Here is a 17,500-nt window from a genome sequence, read left to right on the forward strand (position 1 = left end):
TTCTATGATTGGTACTACATAACCATACAATGTTGATCTTGCTACCTGCGCTGCATTAATTCAGGGTGAGTTGACTTGTATCTTGAAATGCACATTTCTGAAATGGTTGCACATAGGGGTGGTGGTGGCTAGCTTTGGTGAAGTCCTCATGCAGTCAGATAAATTCCACTAAGTGAGAAAAGAGTTGATGAGCTGTATCTTCTGCTGCATAGGAGAGAAGATCAGTTAATTTCTCAGTTTTGTCTGCAGTTGCTGGAGCACAGATTGTATCTGACTAAGCAGGGTGAGGATTTGTAACTAGAGAGCTTTTTGTGGTGCTAAAGGTTATGAGTAACTTCACCTAACCTTACTGGTTTGAATTAGATACCTGGGAAAAACTTAACTGTCCACTGACTCTGGAGAAGCTAAGGGGCAATTCATCCAACCTGTCTTCCTCCATTCTTAAGCAGTTGTCTGAACTGAGTCTGGGATATTCATTTCTCTCCACTAATTAGAAAAAATTTGGGAGTACTTAATGTTGGAAGGAGTTAGATGGCAATATTCCTTTTTACTTTTAGCAAGTCTTGAATACTTGCTGCATTTTGCAAGACTAACCCTCATACCCTTAATTCAGAGACTGTTTCTCATTGTCTCCTTTTTTTCAGTCATTGCACTTCAGACCCTGCTTGTAATCATTTGTTCAGATGTCTAAGTTCATTCTGCAGAACAGGGACAACTGGGGTCTTTTCATTTTTTTTTTCACATACCGATAGCTCATCTGAATCTTTCTATGATAGGCACAAAAATTTTGTACAAGGGTCCATACATACACTGATGAAATGGTGTGAACACTGTAGTATGTGTCTGCTAGTCATAAGTGAGATACATGGCATACTGCTTTGTGTTGCATATGAATCGCAGGGAGAAATCTGTGTGATTCAGTTTTGCTCAGACAGATTTTTTTTTGTCTTGATTACTGGAGCCAGACATGGAGCTGTTTCCATTGCGTCTGACTGCAAGTACCTTGTCCTTGGATCTCAGACATTTGTTACTTAATTCATAGAACATATTGCCCAGATTTATTCAACCTAATTTTAGGCATGTGTCTGGTATACCTAATTTAACAGCACAATCACTTTGGCCATGGTTCATTTACCTTAACAAGGTTACTAAGTGTAATTTGACATGGTCTTGGGTCCTTGAAATATCTAGATGGGGCAGATGGTATGATACAGGACCTGCACAGCAGCCTCACTTAACTAGACCAGCTGGAGCACCTCAGATGTCATTACAGTCTAGTTTTAGACAGCTGAACTATGCCCCTGCTGTTCTGTGCTAAAGGGTGGGCTCTGCTCCAGACTGCAGGTGTTTAAATGAAGCTGGCTAAGCATATGAGATGTGTTTAGTGTGCCCAAGTCTGGTGGACTTCAAGTTGCAAGGACAGCATTGCTATGTTTCTCCAGAGCTGAAGTTGTTGGGAGTCTCAGACCCAGGTGATTTCTCCTCTCCAGTCCACTAGATGCGAGGCTGCTACAGTTTCCTATTTTCATGTCCAGCCAGTTGTTAAGACTGAGTCTTGCCAGAAGGTCCCACACTCTCACTTGTCCATGTGCAGCCACAAGGATGTGTTTGCCACTTGCCTGGACTTAGGTTCCTTCCATTGTTCGGTTTCCGACACCCGTGCTGTGGTAGCTGACCCCTACATCCATTGTCCAGGCAGTATCCAGGCCCCAAACCTCTGGTCCTGTTTGCTAGCTAGTCTGATTTGATGTTTATTGGCATCTCACATGCTCGTGGACATCTGGTAGCTGGCCTAGACCCAAAGTCTCTCCAGTGCCAAGCCTGTAGCCCTGCAGTTGCTCAGTAATGGGTTCCCAGACCTCATCTGTCTAATTGGCTAGCATGGTTTGGAGTTTTCTAAACTCTCTCATACATGCATATGCATTTGTGCACTCACACGTGGCACAGACAACACCCTTTGTGCAGAAAAATAGTTGAGAGTTCAGTATGAAGTAGAGACTGATCAAGTGCAGGGCTGGCTCACATCAGTGACCTCTTGGTCACTTTTGGGAACTTCACAGTCTGTTCCTTGTTATGTCGAGCAACATTTCATGTTGCATCTGGTTACAAGTCATCTCCTGGCATACCTTCATACAAGCAGTATTTAGTATCCCATTATAGCCAGTAGAAAGACAGGGCTAGGTTTGGTTGTCCATATATGTGTGGCACTGATGCCCTTGAAATGCGCTGAGTGGATATCTAAAAGGCAGAATATACCTACTTGCGGGCAGCTGAATTGAGCTGTAGGTCTTCATTGACTGTAATCAGAGCTTAGGTGCAAAACTTAGTTGTGGACATCATAAACACTCAGAGGACATGTCTGGGAAGGTAGAAAGGTAGTGACAAATGCCTGAAGCAATCCTATGACAAAGCTTAATTTCTTTTTCTTCTTAGAAATGTGTTCATGTCTTATGACTTTTTTTTAATAGACATTGTTTTTATTGGTAATGAAATTGAATTACCTCTTCAATGATACAGGTATTATAATGCAGGCAACTTTAATATGTCACCTGCTAATTTGAAAGAATTAAGAGTTTTGGAAGGACAAATTGTAATTATTTTCTCATTCGCTCCGGATGTAACTTCAGGCAACTTTTAAATTATTAGAATGTTGGCATATGGCTTCTGTGGTTTTTCATGCATCATACAGCAGTATGTATTCATTACTTTGTCTTTTCCATTTAGAATTGCTGTTTACATATAACAAAATTCAGTATGCACTTTATATTAATGTTGTCATATCATTGAAGAGTTACCAGCACATAAGAAAGTAAGTGGTGCAAGATAACTTGTATTTTCAGCATGTGAATGGACTTTGGGTAGTATTAACTACTTGCCACTTCTTTTAAAGCCACTTGAAAGCCATGCAAAGATTTGTGTCAGAAATTTAAGTAAGCTGTTAAGGCCAGGGGCAGTCATTTGTTGTATCCTTCAGGAGTGACTCATAAAATGCAGTTCCAACTTCACTGGGCTCAAGGTACTACCACAGTATAGTCTTATTGGTAAAAGTAGGATTGAGTGTTAAGTCTTAAGAATTTGCATCTGACTGGTAGCATATCTTTTTTTTTGTTGTTGTTGTTGTTTTTCCCCCAATTTTAGAGTTATTTGGCACTTATGTGTTTGTGATTTTTAGCTTTAGGCAATGTTTTCTTCATAACACCTCTTAAGTCTATTATGGGTTCAGGGAATGGTTTTGTGGGCTGTAGTATGTGATAGCAGTTTAGTTATCTGTGGTGTTGTTGCCTGCAAAAACAGAGGACTGCACTTAGCATCCTAACAGCTTAAGGTCCTTTCTTCCTAGAGGTGCATGTCCCTGAAGTAGATCTGTGAAACACTAGAAAAACCTCTTTGTTCTTCCTTCCCAGTCCTTAGGAAAATTAGGGAAGGGAGCAGTTTATAGGCCAGCATGGAATAGGGTATGATGGAGTGATGGAGTCATCACTTCAGCCTCTTGCTCCATGGTGTCACCAGTTTTCTTTTTTTGTCATTTCTGCTTCACGTGTTGCAGTTATGTAGCCAACGTTAAGAGTGCCTCAGGGTTGTTTATTAAATGTCTTTTGAAACACTGTGAAATACTTCACTATAATCACAAATTAGTCTTTATTTCTAAATAAAAAAGATCCAGTCTGTAAGTAGGCACATATGTTCCCACTGTATTGGACTTGGTCCAAAAGAGATTTTATTTTTGGCCTATGTGGGTGCTGTTAAATCGGAGGTAATTTTACTTGGAAGAAACAAAATTTTTTTTTATGGAGAAGCTTGAAGAAACATCTCAAGCTTTGTTGTCTAAGACTGCTTTTGCTTATTGTGGACGTGACAGGTTCTAGTGGTGGAAAATCTGTAAAAAGATACTGTAGAGTTCTTTTTATCCTGAAAATAAGACGTGGGCAGAAGGATGTTGCAGCAGCGTTATAATTGTATTGATGGTCATTCTGCAAGTTGTATGCTTTGACTTGTCCCTTGTGCCATTCTTGTGCTTTCCCTGTTGTACTGTGCTCTTGATCGATAATGTTATATTCCTCTCTCCTTTTCTGTATGCTTACACTTACGTTACTTGTTTGCAAGGAGCAAGGATTGCCACTTTATTAAATGCTTGTACAGCTCTTGCTAGAGTGTATGTACCTCTGCGAGGTACTCGGGAAGTCTCTCGTGATGTCTAAAGTCACCCCATGAGAATTTAAGTTTAGAAATGTGCTCTAAGTTAGTGCCGGAAGAAACCTGGCTTTCTCTAGGGAGTCAGAAGAGAGTTGTCTATTTAGGCTAAAAATTGTCATTGCAGAAGCCAGAAGCCCTGACCCCCATGATAGTAATGATAATGGTGTCTATATCAAACATATGTATGTTCAGCCTGGAGAAGAGAAGATTCCAGGGAAACTTTATTGTAGCTTTTCAGTTCTTAAAAGGGGCCTATACGAAAGATGGGGAGAGACTTTTTATCAGGGCCTGTTGTGACAGGACAAGGGGTGACGGTTTTAAAAGAGGGGGGATTCAGGCTGGATGCGAGGAAGAAATTCTTTACAGTGGGGATGGTAAAATTCTGGCACAGGTTGCCCAGAGAGGTGGTGGATGCACCATCCCTGGAGATAAGACTGGGCTGTATGTGGTTCTGGGCAACCTGATCTAGATGAAGATGTCCCTGCTCATTGGGATTGGACTAGATGAGCTTTGGGGGTCCCTTCCAACCCAAACTATTCTATGATTCATTGAATCTATGTCATTTCATCCATTCTTCTAGAAGTAACTGTTTGGTTAGTATTTCTTCATTTTACCCTAGATTGGTGTTGAACCCTAGTTCTACACAACGGTATGTATTCTGAATACTTTATTATAGTTGACAGTCACATAAAATTCTATCAGTACTTTTCTTAATCCTAAACTTTTGTGGTTGTTTTTTTTTTTCCTTATTTGGTGTTTCAGAAGTATGAAAACCCTATTTTATAGTGTCGGGGGTTTTTTTGTTTTTTTTTTTAAAGGGTTTTGTAGTATTTCTCTGCTTTGGGTGATAGTGTTAACACATTCTCATAGTAAGCACATAACTGTAACACCTGCTATATTTATCCAGATTCCACAGGGGTCCTTGAGGGTAAGTGCTGCTTTTGACCCTGATTTAAGCCTAACTTGTAGTTTTTCCAGTCAGATTCAGTATAGGCAGCAGGTATACTTTTGCAAAAAAAAAGGGAGTGTGGTATTTTGGAGCAGGGTGTCAGAGTGAGAAAGTGTAGACAGAGAAGCCCTCTTCAAAAGCCTCCTTTCAGAGGTTTAACCTGTCAATAAAGATGGCAAGTAGATAATGTGTTTATGGGTGCTTCTTGAATGCAGGGGAAATTCAGAACTAACCAGTAAGGTTAGAAAAAAAGTGCAGTTTAGCATTAATATTTGAATTATTTTATCCTTTTTGTGTTATGATAAATGCTCAAGAGATTTATATCCCAACAGAGACACATATTTGAATTACACCTGGTATGTAATTATGACCCTATACTGTTTGGAGGAGGATGGGAAATTGTCCTTCTATGAGTCTGTTATTTACAGAATAGATCCCTTATCTCGCTTGCAGATGGTAACTTAAAAATGAGAAAAAGAATTACATATACTACCAAAAAAATTGAATTTAAGGAATGTAATTAGCTCTGTTTTTCTCCAGACAACTGTTCCTCTAAACAAAAATTTACATCTTTGATTCAAATTGTTGCTAGCAGTATAGTACATGTCCACCTAGAATTGCTGTACATCCTTTGTGGCATATGGCAATGAAGTTCTGTCTTATTAACTGGGGCAAAACCCTATCTACCTTCTCTGAAGGAGTGCACTAACCACTACATAATAGTCTTTTTTGGTTTGTTTTACCTCTAGTTCAGTGGATAGTCTAAATGAACATGCTGTCTTCAGCAGATCATGAGAGCACATGGTGTGTAGCTAATCTCTGATCTGCAGGGGGAGTTGAACTGATACCTGTTCTGTATAAAGCAGAGAAGGGATAAGTAGCCTTGTTCCTTATCCTGGAGAAGTCCCCTAAGTGTGGACTCACAGGGTGAAAGGGCAAAGGCGCCATTCCTCTAACTCCATTTTGTGAATGGCAGCTGAGCCTGTCTCGAAATCTGTATTAAAAAAAAAAAAGGCAAACTATTTTGTTCTCTAAAATAAGCCTTTCAACATGGGTTTTAGTTTTGAATGAATTTATTTACACTGCAGTTCAGTGTTTGCCCTATTACATATTTGTCAAGAGTTTTAGTTGATACAATTTTATTTTATTGTGGTGGTGTTTGCTGTTGTTTGTTTTTTTTCTTGAATGGCACTTTTACTACTGACTTCTATCTTTTATTCAACTCCTGAGACCAAAGCTGCAGAAAGGGAGCCTGTCCAGCAGAGCTCTTTGTGACTGCTGTGACTGCGATGACTCAGCTCCTGTACTGAATGCACAGGAAGATAAATATGATGGCACTGATGATCTTAGATGTACCAGTACAAAGACACAAAGACTCAAGAGATCACAAAGCAGCTGTTGTTCTCTAAGGGATGAAAACAGCATTTCCAAGAGTGGGTGCACTATTAACACTGGTGTTTTAGAATTGCTTTGGGCTGATTGAACTGGAGACATCTAATGTACAGTTGCAAGATATTAGGGAGATTTAGTTCTGCACAAAAAAGCTCTATTAGGTTAACTGGTTTTAAAAACAGGCTTCCTTCTCAGACTGAAGTTGAAAAATACACAAAACCTGTAGTTTTTTTGCTATGTAGATGGCAGCTTGCTGATAAGGTACAAGGTTTTCATGTTCTTAGTAGCCTTGAAGGGTATGCTTGTATACAGAGCATATACAGGCACACAGATTACCTCAACCGTCCTTGTTGTGTTATCAGAACATAAGTAGACACTAAGAGTTAATCTTGTCAGTGCATACAACCTGTCTACACTGCGCAGAGGCATGCCAAACAGCCTAGCTCTAGTACATCCATCCACACACTGCAGTGCAGTGCTGCATTGATAATATAGTAATAATATATATCAGTATAGCTGTCGCTTGGATCCAGCTTGAATGAATAACCCAACACTCCTCTATTTCAACTCTCAGGTTATATCTTCTCTAGCTACCATATGTGTCTGTTTCTCTGTGTTAAATGTGCTAGAAGTGCATTCAAATAAGATTTATACTAGCTTTTTTAAACAATCTTAAACTTCAGGGTTGAAACTGGGGACTAATTGAAAAATAGAGACATCTGTGGAGCATGAGATATTTCTTCCTCCAGTGACAGGGAAGGACAGAGAGGAGTATAGCTGTTTAGGTAGGACTGGAGGTCAAATTTGAACACTGAAAAGTAGTTGAGGTGAATACAGACCACAGAGTTTAGTAAAGACAGAGGACATGCTGCATTTTTCAAAATGTTCTTCCTCCATCTCTCCCCTCATGTGTAGCTGGAATTCAGATTGGTTTCCATACAATAGCTTCTGTAATAATTTTTAGTCATCAAGCAAAATTAATTTCCGGCCTTCACTTACTAGTGAAGTGTATGGTAAACTGAAATTCTGTTGAAAGCCAGACCTTCCATCACTGTAAAATTAATCCAAGACAAGAATTAAGTGAAATGTCTCTAACCTTATGGTAGGAGGGAAGGTAACTAAATAAATAGTTTTTTTAAAAAAATGTTCTTCTGTAATTACATCTCATGTACAAGATAGAAATAATGGAAAAAATATAGTAGTAGAAACACAATAGGAAAAGGACCATGTTGATCCAAAACCTACCAAAATCTCTAGAAGTCCTTCTTGTTGTTTGTGCATTGACCTTATGTTAGTTCCTTAAGGTATTTAGCCTACTAATTGTAAGCTTTTTGGAGTGAATGTCAGATAACTTTGAGAGGAGTCTTCTGCTTTATATTTAAGGTTAGAAATATGGTAAGATGAGATTCAGTATTTATTGGTTCCCACATGACTGAAAATAGAATGAGTTCATGCTCTTGACTTGGCTGACAGCAATCAATACAAACTGTTTAAAACTCTGAAGCTCGATTCCCCATAGTCAGAGATTTTGCTTGAGGAGGACTTTGCAAAGCCTGCCTAGACACCATGCAGTGGTTCTGACACACAGTAGAGCTATACATGGTATTCTTGCTGTTGTTCAAGTGTTGGGAAGATCAGGTCTGTGCTGGAGACCTGAATGCAAAGTAGTTTGGTTCATCAAGAGTGTGAAAAGATGTGGATCCATTACCTGCTTTGGGAATGGTTGTCGGGTGTTGACATAAAGATCAACTTTCTGTAGTGGTATTAAGAGTCATTTACACATCATACTATATTGTATTGGCAAAATACCCCTGCACTAACACACTATTTGATGTTTTAAGTATTTTGAAGTATTAAGTGGATGTGGCAAGTGTACTGCTATGGGGAAATAGTTATCCTTGAGCTGCAAGACAGATGCCCAAGAAAGTACCATAGAATAGTTAGGGTTGGAAAGGACCTTAAGATCATGTCATTCCAACCCCCCTGCCATGGGCAGGGGCACCTTACACTAGACCACGTCACCTGAGACTCTGTCCACCCTGGCCTTGAACACTGCCAGGGATGGAGCATTCACAACTTCCTTGGCCAACTCATTCCAGTGAAGAACTTCTTCCTTATATCTAACCCAAACTTCTCCTGTTTAGGTTTGAACAGGTAATTATCATAAGTGTTAGTTCAGGAGTAATCTGACAGAAATGTCCAAAAATGAAATTACTAGCTTTTACTGAGTCTCAAAAATGTCACTGCACCTGCATGTCTTGTACAAAAGTAAAGGAAGCCCCTTTAGGAATAGGGGATATGAAACTGCTTCTCCTTCCCTTGAATGCTGAGGCAAATTCCACATCTAAGGGAAGCCCCAGGGGACAGAGCTGTGTGGCTGGGGAAGAGGAGGACCTGTAACAAGAGTCCCATACCCAGTACGTGCACCAGATGGATTAGTAGCTTGAAAGCCTGCTCCTGAATAATAGATAACCATGTCTGAAGAAGTACAGGGCCAGATTTCTCTAAGTCAGTTTTACCACCAGATGCTTTTTAGGATTAAGTGCTCACTGAAGTGCATAGATCATGATCATGGGCCCATATTAGAAGCAATCCCCCCACCTCAGCGTGCATTATTAACCTTATATATGAAACTAGGTTTCTCACTCCATTGATTCCCAAATCTCTGCTAATGAGAGTGGTGAGTTAGAAGGCTCAGTACACCCCAGGGGACATGCCCAAGAAGGGCTCCCCAGATCCTTCCTGTAAAGTGGTTTGCAGAGTCTTTCAAAATAGCAACTCTGATAACTACTCTCTGTCTCAAAGTGAAAGAAATTTCTGCCTTCTCCCTTGGTTAAGGAACTTTAATTAGCATTTTTGTTGAATATCTTGATTAGATTATGGGCCTGGATTTAGACTTTAAACTTTGTTTCTTTACAGCAGACCCTAAAATTAGTATTGTAAGAGCACATTTTATACAGAAATAGGAAATATTAACTGTGTATATTCTGGTCAGCACTCTACAGCTGTATATAAGCTTTGCACAGGGTCAACAGTAAAATACAAAGCATACAACCAACCCTACACATCCCATTGCAGTTAAAGGCACCTCTTTGAGAGGTGATGACAATATGACAGTGTTAATTCAGACAACACAGATTTAGGTCTTCCTGGTTTGATAATACCACAGAACTGTTAGTAATCCAGCGCAGTAGCTGTCGAGCTGCTGGTCAGCAACGCTTTACTGTGTGAGCGCTGCATCCTAGGCAAGTATCTCTGCTGCAAGTGTTGAATTATGGAGGCTGTGGAGGTGAGTCCTGCAGCTTCATACTCCTTGCTGCTGCTTGTTGGCAGACATTCCCTTAACTGCTTCAGAACTAGAGAGAATGTCATACTCAGTTGGTTTTACTATTTGTGTTGTGGCAAACAGAATTTAAACCAGTGCTGAGTGATTGCAGAATGTGCTTTCTACAGTACTCTGTAGGATTTTGCTGTATCACAGTCAGTGAAATACAGACAAAGCAGTTACCAAAGGTAATGAATTCATGAAGGCAAATAAGGTTGGGATGAGTTTCACAGCACTTAATGCAATGAGCATGAGCGTTCAAATTTTGCTTATGATGACATCAGAGAATATGAGCGTCTCTCCCAGTGTTACACTTGTGTGTAAGCAATGATAGAATAATGTTTTATGAAGGAAAATGTAAACTATTTCACAAAGTGTGCCAAGCCAAATGTTTTCCCTTTGGATTACAGGCAGTGAGTAAAATGTGATTCACCCCGATCATGATGCTCAAACAATGTTTTAAGTGGTATATGTATCATGACTTCTGACACAGCTCTGCTTAAATGTAATTCTTTGCCATGATGCAGACCGCAATAGCAATGTCTGTGTCAAGACACCTGTTTCACATTAGAAGAGTGAAGCCACCACTCATAAGTGTGGCATGGAGCTTTCTGCAAGGTTATATGAACTATTTGAGAACAGATTAGTTACGCCCGCCAGGTTTGGTGCTGCTAGCGAAGGTATGCTGATAGTAGAAGAGGCATTAGTTTCTTGTCACAGTCCTACCTTTCTTTAGGTAGATGCACCAGTCTCCTCAGAGCTTATGCAGGGCTCTTGGACACTCTGCTCTGCTGTGTTATAAACCAACCTCAGTCTCTTGTGGATCTGCTACATTTGGAATAAGATCATAGATGGTTTGGTTTTGGAGGGACCTTAAAGACCATCTCCTTCAAAACCCATTGTCAGGGCACCTTCCACTGGACCAGGTTGCTCAAAGCCCCATCCAACCTTGCCTGGAACACTGCCAGGGGTGGAGCATCCACAACTCTCTGAGCAACCTGTTCCAGTGCCTCATCACTGTGGTTGTCTTCCTTTCATCCCTTTATACAGGAATGTAACTTGCTTTGTCAGGGACATATGTCCTGTTCTAACTTCATTTGTGCTTCCAGGAACTGCTGCCCATTCAGATCTACTTGTGGTGAATAGATGATGGCTTCCTAGCTTGTTTCAGTCGCTACATGCTGTGTGAGCCTAACTAGAGATCTGATAATTTACAGCCAGAATCAGCAGAGAGAGGAGGTCTATCCAGTTGGCACAGCAAGGGTTGGAGGAAGATTTTTCTTTTGCTTGGTGTGCACTGTCTGCACATCACAGTGATAGACTTTTACCCTTTGAATGATATTGTAAGGTCATTATTATTTTGTTCCCTTTTTGTTGATAATTGTTAAAATGCAATGAAAGTGGTGGTTTTCTCTGCATTGTATGTGTAAGCAAGCAGTTGGTGTCAGACATTGAGTTAATCTTGCCTGCACTTACACACATTGTGGAGGCTGCTCTTGTTTCTTTTGGAGGCAAAGTGGGCTTCAGCAGCCTCACCTTCCTGCTTCTATTTTCTGCTTCTCCATCTCTCCTTAAATGCTCTGGTACAACTTGACTCCATCTTGCTGGCAAAGGGCATTGAAGAACTCCTCATTGTTTGTTTTTTTGTTTGTTTTTTTTTTTAATAAATTAACAAAAACATCTTTTTAATACAGATTGAAAAATTGATCTAATTGAGCATAAAGTCTGTCAAGGACATCAGTACTTGGGACATTGTACCAGTGCAGCCGAGAAGATGGCATGGGGAGGACTGGGGTAAAGCATTAGCCTGTAGGAAGGTAGCGAGGTTCCCCTTTCAACTGGAGGGGCTGCCAAAAAAGGTGTTCAGCCACTTTAATTGGGTATCTACAGCTGTTTCAATAGGATGCATGCAAGCATTGCAGTGCTCTAGCGCTGCAATAGAGTTGCCTTTTTCAGTTGCTTAGGAAAAGGGAAAACTGAATGCAGTCTCTGAGATGTGTTTTTAAGCTCTGTTTATTGTTCTCTGTAATGAATACTGTCAGAGTGAGTTTTGTTTGAATACAAGATACAGAGATCTGTATCGGAGCCACTCACACTGTGCTGCCTTTGTAGGTAGTGCAGACAAATGGGCACGGCTCATGACCTTTTCAAGTGGATGTGAGATCAATTCTTTCCCATCCTTTCTCTTAGAGTATATTGTGTCTTGTGGTGACTAGGTCAACTATCAATGTTTATACATTAAAGCATCTTCATTGCGTCTGTGACACAGGTTCGAGCATCCAAAATTGCCATAAATAGATATTGGAAGGGAGTGAGAATATGGGGATAGAGCATACATACATGCCTGCCCTAACACTCTGCTGGTTGTATTTCCAGTTCAGAGACTGACTGAACCAGGTGTTAACTCTGTTTTAGATGTGATTTATTAACCTTTGGTGGATTCCTCTTCTGTGAATTTGTGCGGTCTTCCTATGTAAGTCTCTGCATTCACAGTGCCCTTTGGTAAGCATTCCTTGTTTTGGAAAGCTCCTAATTTCTTATTTGAATGCTCCTAAAATTAAATGAGGTAAACATTCTCCTTAATAAATGAAATGGTAATAGTTTGGCTGAAGAATCTGGGGCCGTATATTTTGTTCCAGGTTACCTTATATAGTAATACATGAGAATGAGTCTTCTGCTCAGAAAAGTGTATCTTTCTTCAAGCTAGCTGAAATGTAAGAGCTTGTATGCTCATGAATTCTGGTTAGGAATCCACCAAATGGAATGAAAACGCATCAAATTGGCAGTTTATATAAAATAGCACTTGCTGAGTATGAGAACTGGGGAGGGAGCAGACATTTGGGTCCTAGGTCATGCCATACTTCAACATAACATTTGGCCAGTTTCTCAGAAAAGGGAAGCTGGAAAGCCAAGTTTGACTACTGTATCTGCTTAGAAAATTTGCTTTTGGACCCATGCATGTGGAGAGAGGTGTGCATGCAGAAGGAAAATGAATGCTGAGACAGTTACATTTTTTCACAAAGCCTCTGTGCTTGTCCATCTGTTTATTTAAGGATGTACACTAAGTTGTATTTTGGAGACCCTTACTTACTAACTCTTGAAAGAAGTCCTCTTGCACAGTCTACACTGATACTGTTAAGTAATAGAATTACAGAGTCACAGAATGGTTTGGGTTGGAAAGGATCTAGTTCCAACCCATCTACCATCAGCTGGGACACTTTCTACTAGACAACGTTGCTCAAAGCTCTATTCAGCTTGGCCTTGAACACTTACAGGGATGGGGTGTATCTGGCTCATCAAGTAGAGGACCTGTACTTGATTTGTCCTTGTTTATATCAGTGTAACCCCGCAAAACTAAAACATAATGAGAGTCTATGCTGATTTTTACCTCATGTCCCAGATTGTTAATATTGCCATTAACTTGAATAGCAATTTTTTTCTTCACTTTCAAAAGCATTCTTCTATATATGTTTAGCAATATGTACCTTATATAGTTTAAATGAGAAATTGCTTTTAGTAAAGGAATTGCTTTAGATATGTTACAGCATCCTGTGGTTTTGCAGGGTGCTTCATTCCTTTTCAGCCATGCAATTCTGTAGATGTTTACTTGTTCAGACTTTCATGTGAGATTTTCCATCAGTTCTTACCAAATGCCGATTATTCACAGGAGTCAGTATGGTGATGTTTATGTAGTTGCTGATATTTTTCAATGTGAGGTATTTATCTATTTTAGCATTTTTGATATCTCCAGGGAAATTATAAAAATGTCTTAATTGTACTTTGATATTTCCATTGGAAAACTAGTGAAAACTCCCTTCTATATTTGATCCTGAACAATGGAACTAATTGTATGCCAGAAAAGTATCATTACTTTGCTGATGCTTGAACGCTATGAAGTTTCATTTTAGGCACAGTGGTGAAAGTTCCAGAATTGGGGATATTTTACATTGGTTCATTATATAGAGAGATTGGTCTAGAGTTTCTTGGCTTCTTTGTCCATCTTGAAAACACATACGGTTTGAAAGAGGAGTTTGAAATCTGCTTTGCCATAAATACTAATTACATTCTTCATGCGGGCTCTTGCTTTCATAGTCGCGGTAGCTGTTGCTTTGTGCTTAGTGGGCCAGTGCACAGTGGTTATTGTAGAGGGTAATGAATGATGTTTATTTGTGCTGTGCGGTTGACCACATCTGGGGTGAGAACATGCTGGCAGCTAATTGGCTTGGCAGATGATCAGGCTGCTACAAAACAGGATCTTGTGTTAGGCAGAAAAATAAAATCACAAGGAACTGTCAGCGCTTGCTCCTTACCGATGGTTTCTAGTGGAAATGACAAACATTAACTGCGAATATGATATTGAGATCTACTCTATTGCACAGATTTCTTTCAGGGAATGCCTCAAATCAATTTGCAGTTTTTAACTCCTTGTAAATTAATCTCATTCCCAGCAATTTGTGTTAGTTACTAGCTTATAGAGTGGCGTTCATCTGCATGTGCTGTCCTTTTTGTCCTGGAGCACCTGTGTGCCTGACTTCTGAACCGTTCATGCTAGTGGATGTAAAGGACAAATAACACTGCCAGGAAGTCTGTGTTGTGTTGCTTGGCATCAAGCAGTTTCCTAGAAGTGGTGCTGATGCTGCTCCTAGTTAAGGTCTCAGACCTTGAGGTTTCTTTAAGCTTGAAGAAACTAGAATCATCAAAAATGAGGAAGTTGCAATTATTCTTTGATGAGAGGACAGCAAAGATCACAATTTGAATTTTTATATCTTACTAATGTGTAAGTTTAGCTTCTTCCCACAGAGACTGAGCCTTGCAGGTACTCTTCCCTGGCAAACTGCTTTGTGCCAGTGCTGGAATCAGGTAGCTGCCTTCAGTCTGAGCTTAGCAGCACTAGTGGGAAGGATAGGAAAGGCTGCTTCTTCCTTAAAACTCCTGGAGTAGCTCTGAGTGGGTCAAAGCAAAAGGGAAAGGTGGAAGTAGCATATTTTGAACTGATTACTCCAAAATGTTGCAAGGATGTAACTGACAGACTGCCAATGAGATTCACTTCCCTGATTTTCTGTGGCCACTTGGTGCTGATGTTAGCAAGAAGGAATAGTTCATATGTCCTGATAAATCATTTGGTGACAGTGAGGTTTTAAAATAGAGAGGGCCTGAATGCTATTTGGGTATCTTGTGTTTAAAATGACTGGATCAACAGGTCCAAATAACATGGTATTAACTAAGCATGTGATGGAGAATAGCTTCTGGGGGCTTTGAGGCCCTTCTAGATTTGAAAACCAGTTAGCAGCATCTGACACCACAAAAACCTGGTAAGGATCGAGGTTATGCCATTGATTTTTAAGTTAGGTAGAGCTATGTTCCTAGCTCCCTCCCTGTGTCACTGTTAGAATTTATTTTGTCCTGACAGATGTTACAATCACAAATAACTATGTGATATTATAGCTTGTTTTTCATCTGTACAAACTTTGCTTGTACCTGTTTGGGTTGTCTGAAAATTCATTTTTTAAATTTTGCCTTTTCCTTCTAATTAAACCCACTTCATTTAATTTCTGAAGAGCATGTGGATATTGTTTATTTTTTCTTTTGAATGCATGTTACAAAATAAGCAAACCAAAGGGCGGTTGTATTCATATTTTACTGGATGAGCTAAGAAAATGTAAATTAAATAAGCTTTTAGCTTTTTTTTGCCTGCTCTGAGCTCTTGGTGATGTTACTGAGCAGACCAGATTTCTTGCAAGTTTATTGTAAGCGGTATGTAGGAAAAGAGGTGCCCTGTTCTACTATGTGGTTAATCCTCAAAAAAGAAACCAAAAACCAAAACTCAAAGAGTGAAGAGTAAAAAGAAACAACAGACTTTGTGCTTACGCAATCAGGAATCAATGCTGTGAAAAGAGAGAAAATATGGTAACTTAAACCTGGCTATGGAATTAGAGTTGTTTTTAGCACTTGATGGTTAAGTGTCTTTTACTGCTCTGTCTCTGAACTCCCATAACTGATAATTTAACTGCTAATTCAATTGTGTGATGGTTGATTGCCATGAAGAATTCCTTGAAGAGCACTGCCAATTTAATATGTGTTTATTAACTGTAGTGGGTTTTACTTCCCCTGTTACTTTGTGTGTTTGCACCCAGTGATGTATGTGATGAATATACACCAAAATGGTGTATACATAGAAAATAGCAAAAAAGACATTTGCTAGAAAACTTTCGGAGCACACTTAAATGTAGAAGACTGTGCTGATCCTTTATTTTGCTGCTGAACTGTGACCATTATTTTCCTTTTACTGTAAGTAAAAAATGTCTAATGAACAGATTAACATGAGATGATTTTTCTCTCTCTGACAGCACTATTCTCTTCATAATGGAACATCATTTTTTTTTTTTTTTTTTCCCCCCCTCCTGCCTCATATCTGTAACAGCTAGCCGATGGCGGAACCTCTTCTCTACACCTGTCTCCTTGGCTTTTCCCTATAGTCCCGTTGCAAGACTCACCCCATATACCAATGGCTTTAACAGTCCCAGCTTCTCTAAAACCTCCAGTAAAGCAATACTAACACCTGAACGAACAGGTAATGCTTATCTTTTTATTGCTTTATGGTGCTTACAAAATTACTTGATTTAATCTAATCTTCCTGGCATGTAGCAGCAATGGACTGTTCCGATGATTGTATATAGACTCTCACCTCAGACGGAGATGTTTTTAAAAAAACCTAAAATGTGGCAATTAACTAGTAGTGTAGGTTATCCTCTGTGTTACTCAGCATGTCATAGGAAAGTGGTGCTACTGAACAGAGCCTATTTCTCAGTAATGATTTATCTGAGAGTATAGTTGTGACAGTGTCAGGTTAAACAGTCTCCAGCCTTGCCTGCCCTTTACTGCTCATTTCTGCCCCACTGTGCCCCTTCCTTCTGTCTACAGAAACATTTGTGCAACTGTGTAATGAAGTAGCAGGGAGCATTTCCCTACAATAAAAACAGGCAACAGAATCATGGCTGTTTTCAAACTGGTATTCTTTAAACAATAAATCCAAGATTATTTTATGTTCACCACTGATTTTCAGGGGACATAGGCATGTAGGAAAAATGTAAACTTTCTGTGGGCTGTAAATTGCAAAGAGTTGCATTTTTCTTTCTTCTCTACAAATATCAGGAGTCGGTTTGCATCTGTCACTAAACTATAGTGGCAGCGGAGAAAATAATCTTGGCAAGAGGCATTAGAATTTTATTGCTGCAAGGAGCAGGCATGGTCTAAGGAAGCTAGCTTCAGTGTCACACTGATCTGTGCCCACTGTTCTTTTCAATGTGTGAAATCAGTGCAGAAAGACCTGTTTTAAGGGATATGGGCACTGTGGGTGAGATACAGCTCCAGACTGAATGCCTGGTGTAGGTGTATGTGTAAGATGTCTGAACTCCCCTATTCAATGGGATGTAGTTTAGTACCTAAATGAAGGCATCTCATGCTATTTGAGATACCCTCAGGTATCTTCTCTAGCTTCCCACTGCTGCACCAAATAGGCACAGCTGTTACTACCTCTGCTAAGCCTGGAGGACCATTGTAACTTGCAAATTTAAGAAAAGCAAACACGTTTACTCCTTGCAGTCCTTCCAAAACAAAGTAATCCCCAGCATCTTCTTTTC

At 39.8% G+C, this 17,500-nt stretch overlaps 1 protein-coding gene across 2 annotated transcripts in view; it reads left to right on the forward strand.

Moving 5' to 3' along the window:
- Positions 1–17,500, forward strand: part of SLAIN1 (SLAIN motif family member 1) — a 49,466-nt gene that overhangs the window by 11,580 nt on the left and 20,386 nt on the right. For both annotated transcript variants that reach the window (XM_057424048.1, XM_057424049.1), the window contains exon 3: positions 16,282–16,431. In XM_057424048.1, the coding sequence (XP_057280031.1) occupies positions 16,282–16,431 (150 nt within the window). The remainder of the gene's footprint in view (positions 1–16,281; positions 16,432–17,500) is intronic.

The sequence above is a fragment of the Pezoporus wallicus genome, unplaced genomic scaffold, assembly GCF_028554395.1.
Source record: "Pezoporus wallicus isolate ANWC-B61680 ecotype Strahan unplaced genomic scaffold, APGP_CSIRO_Pwel_v1 contig_16, whole genome shotgun sequence".
NCBI lineage: Eukaryota > Metazoa > Chordata > Aves > Psittaciformes > Psittacidae > Pezoporus > Pezoporus wallicus.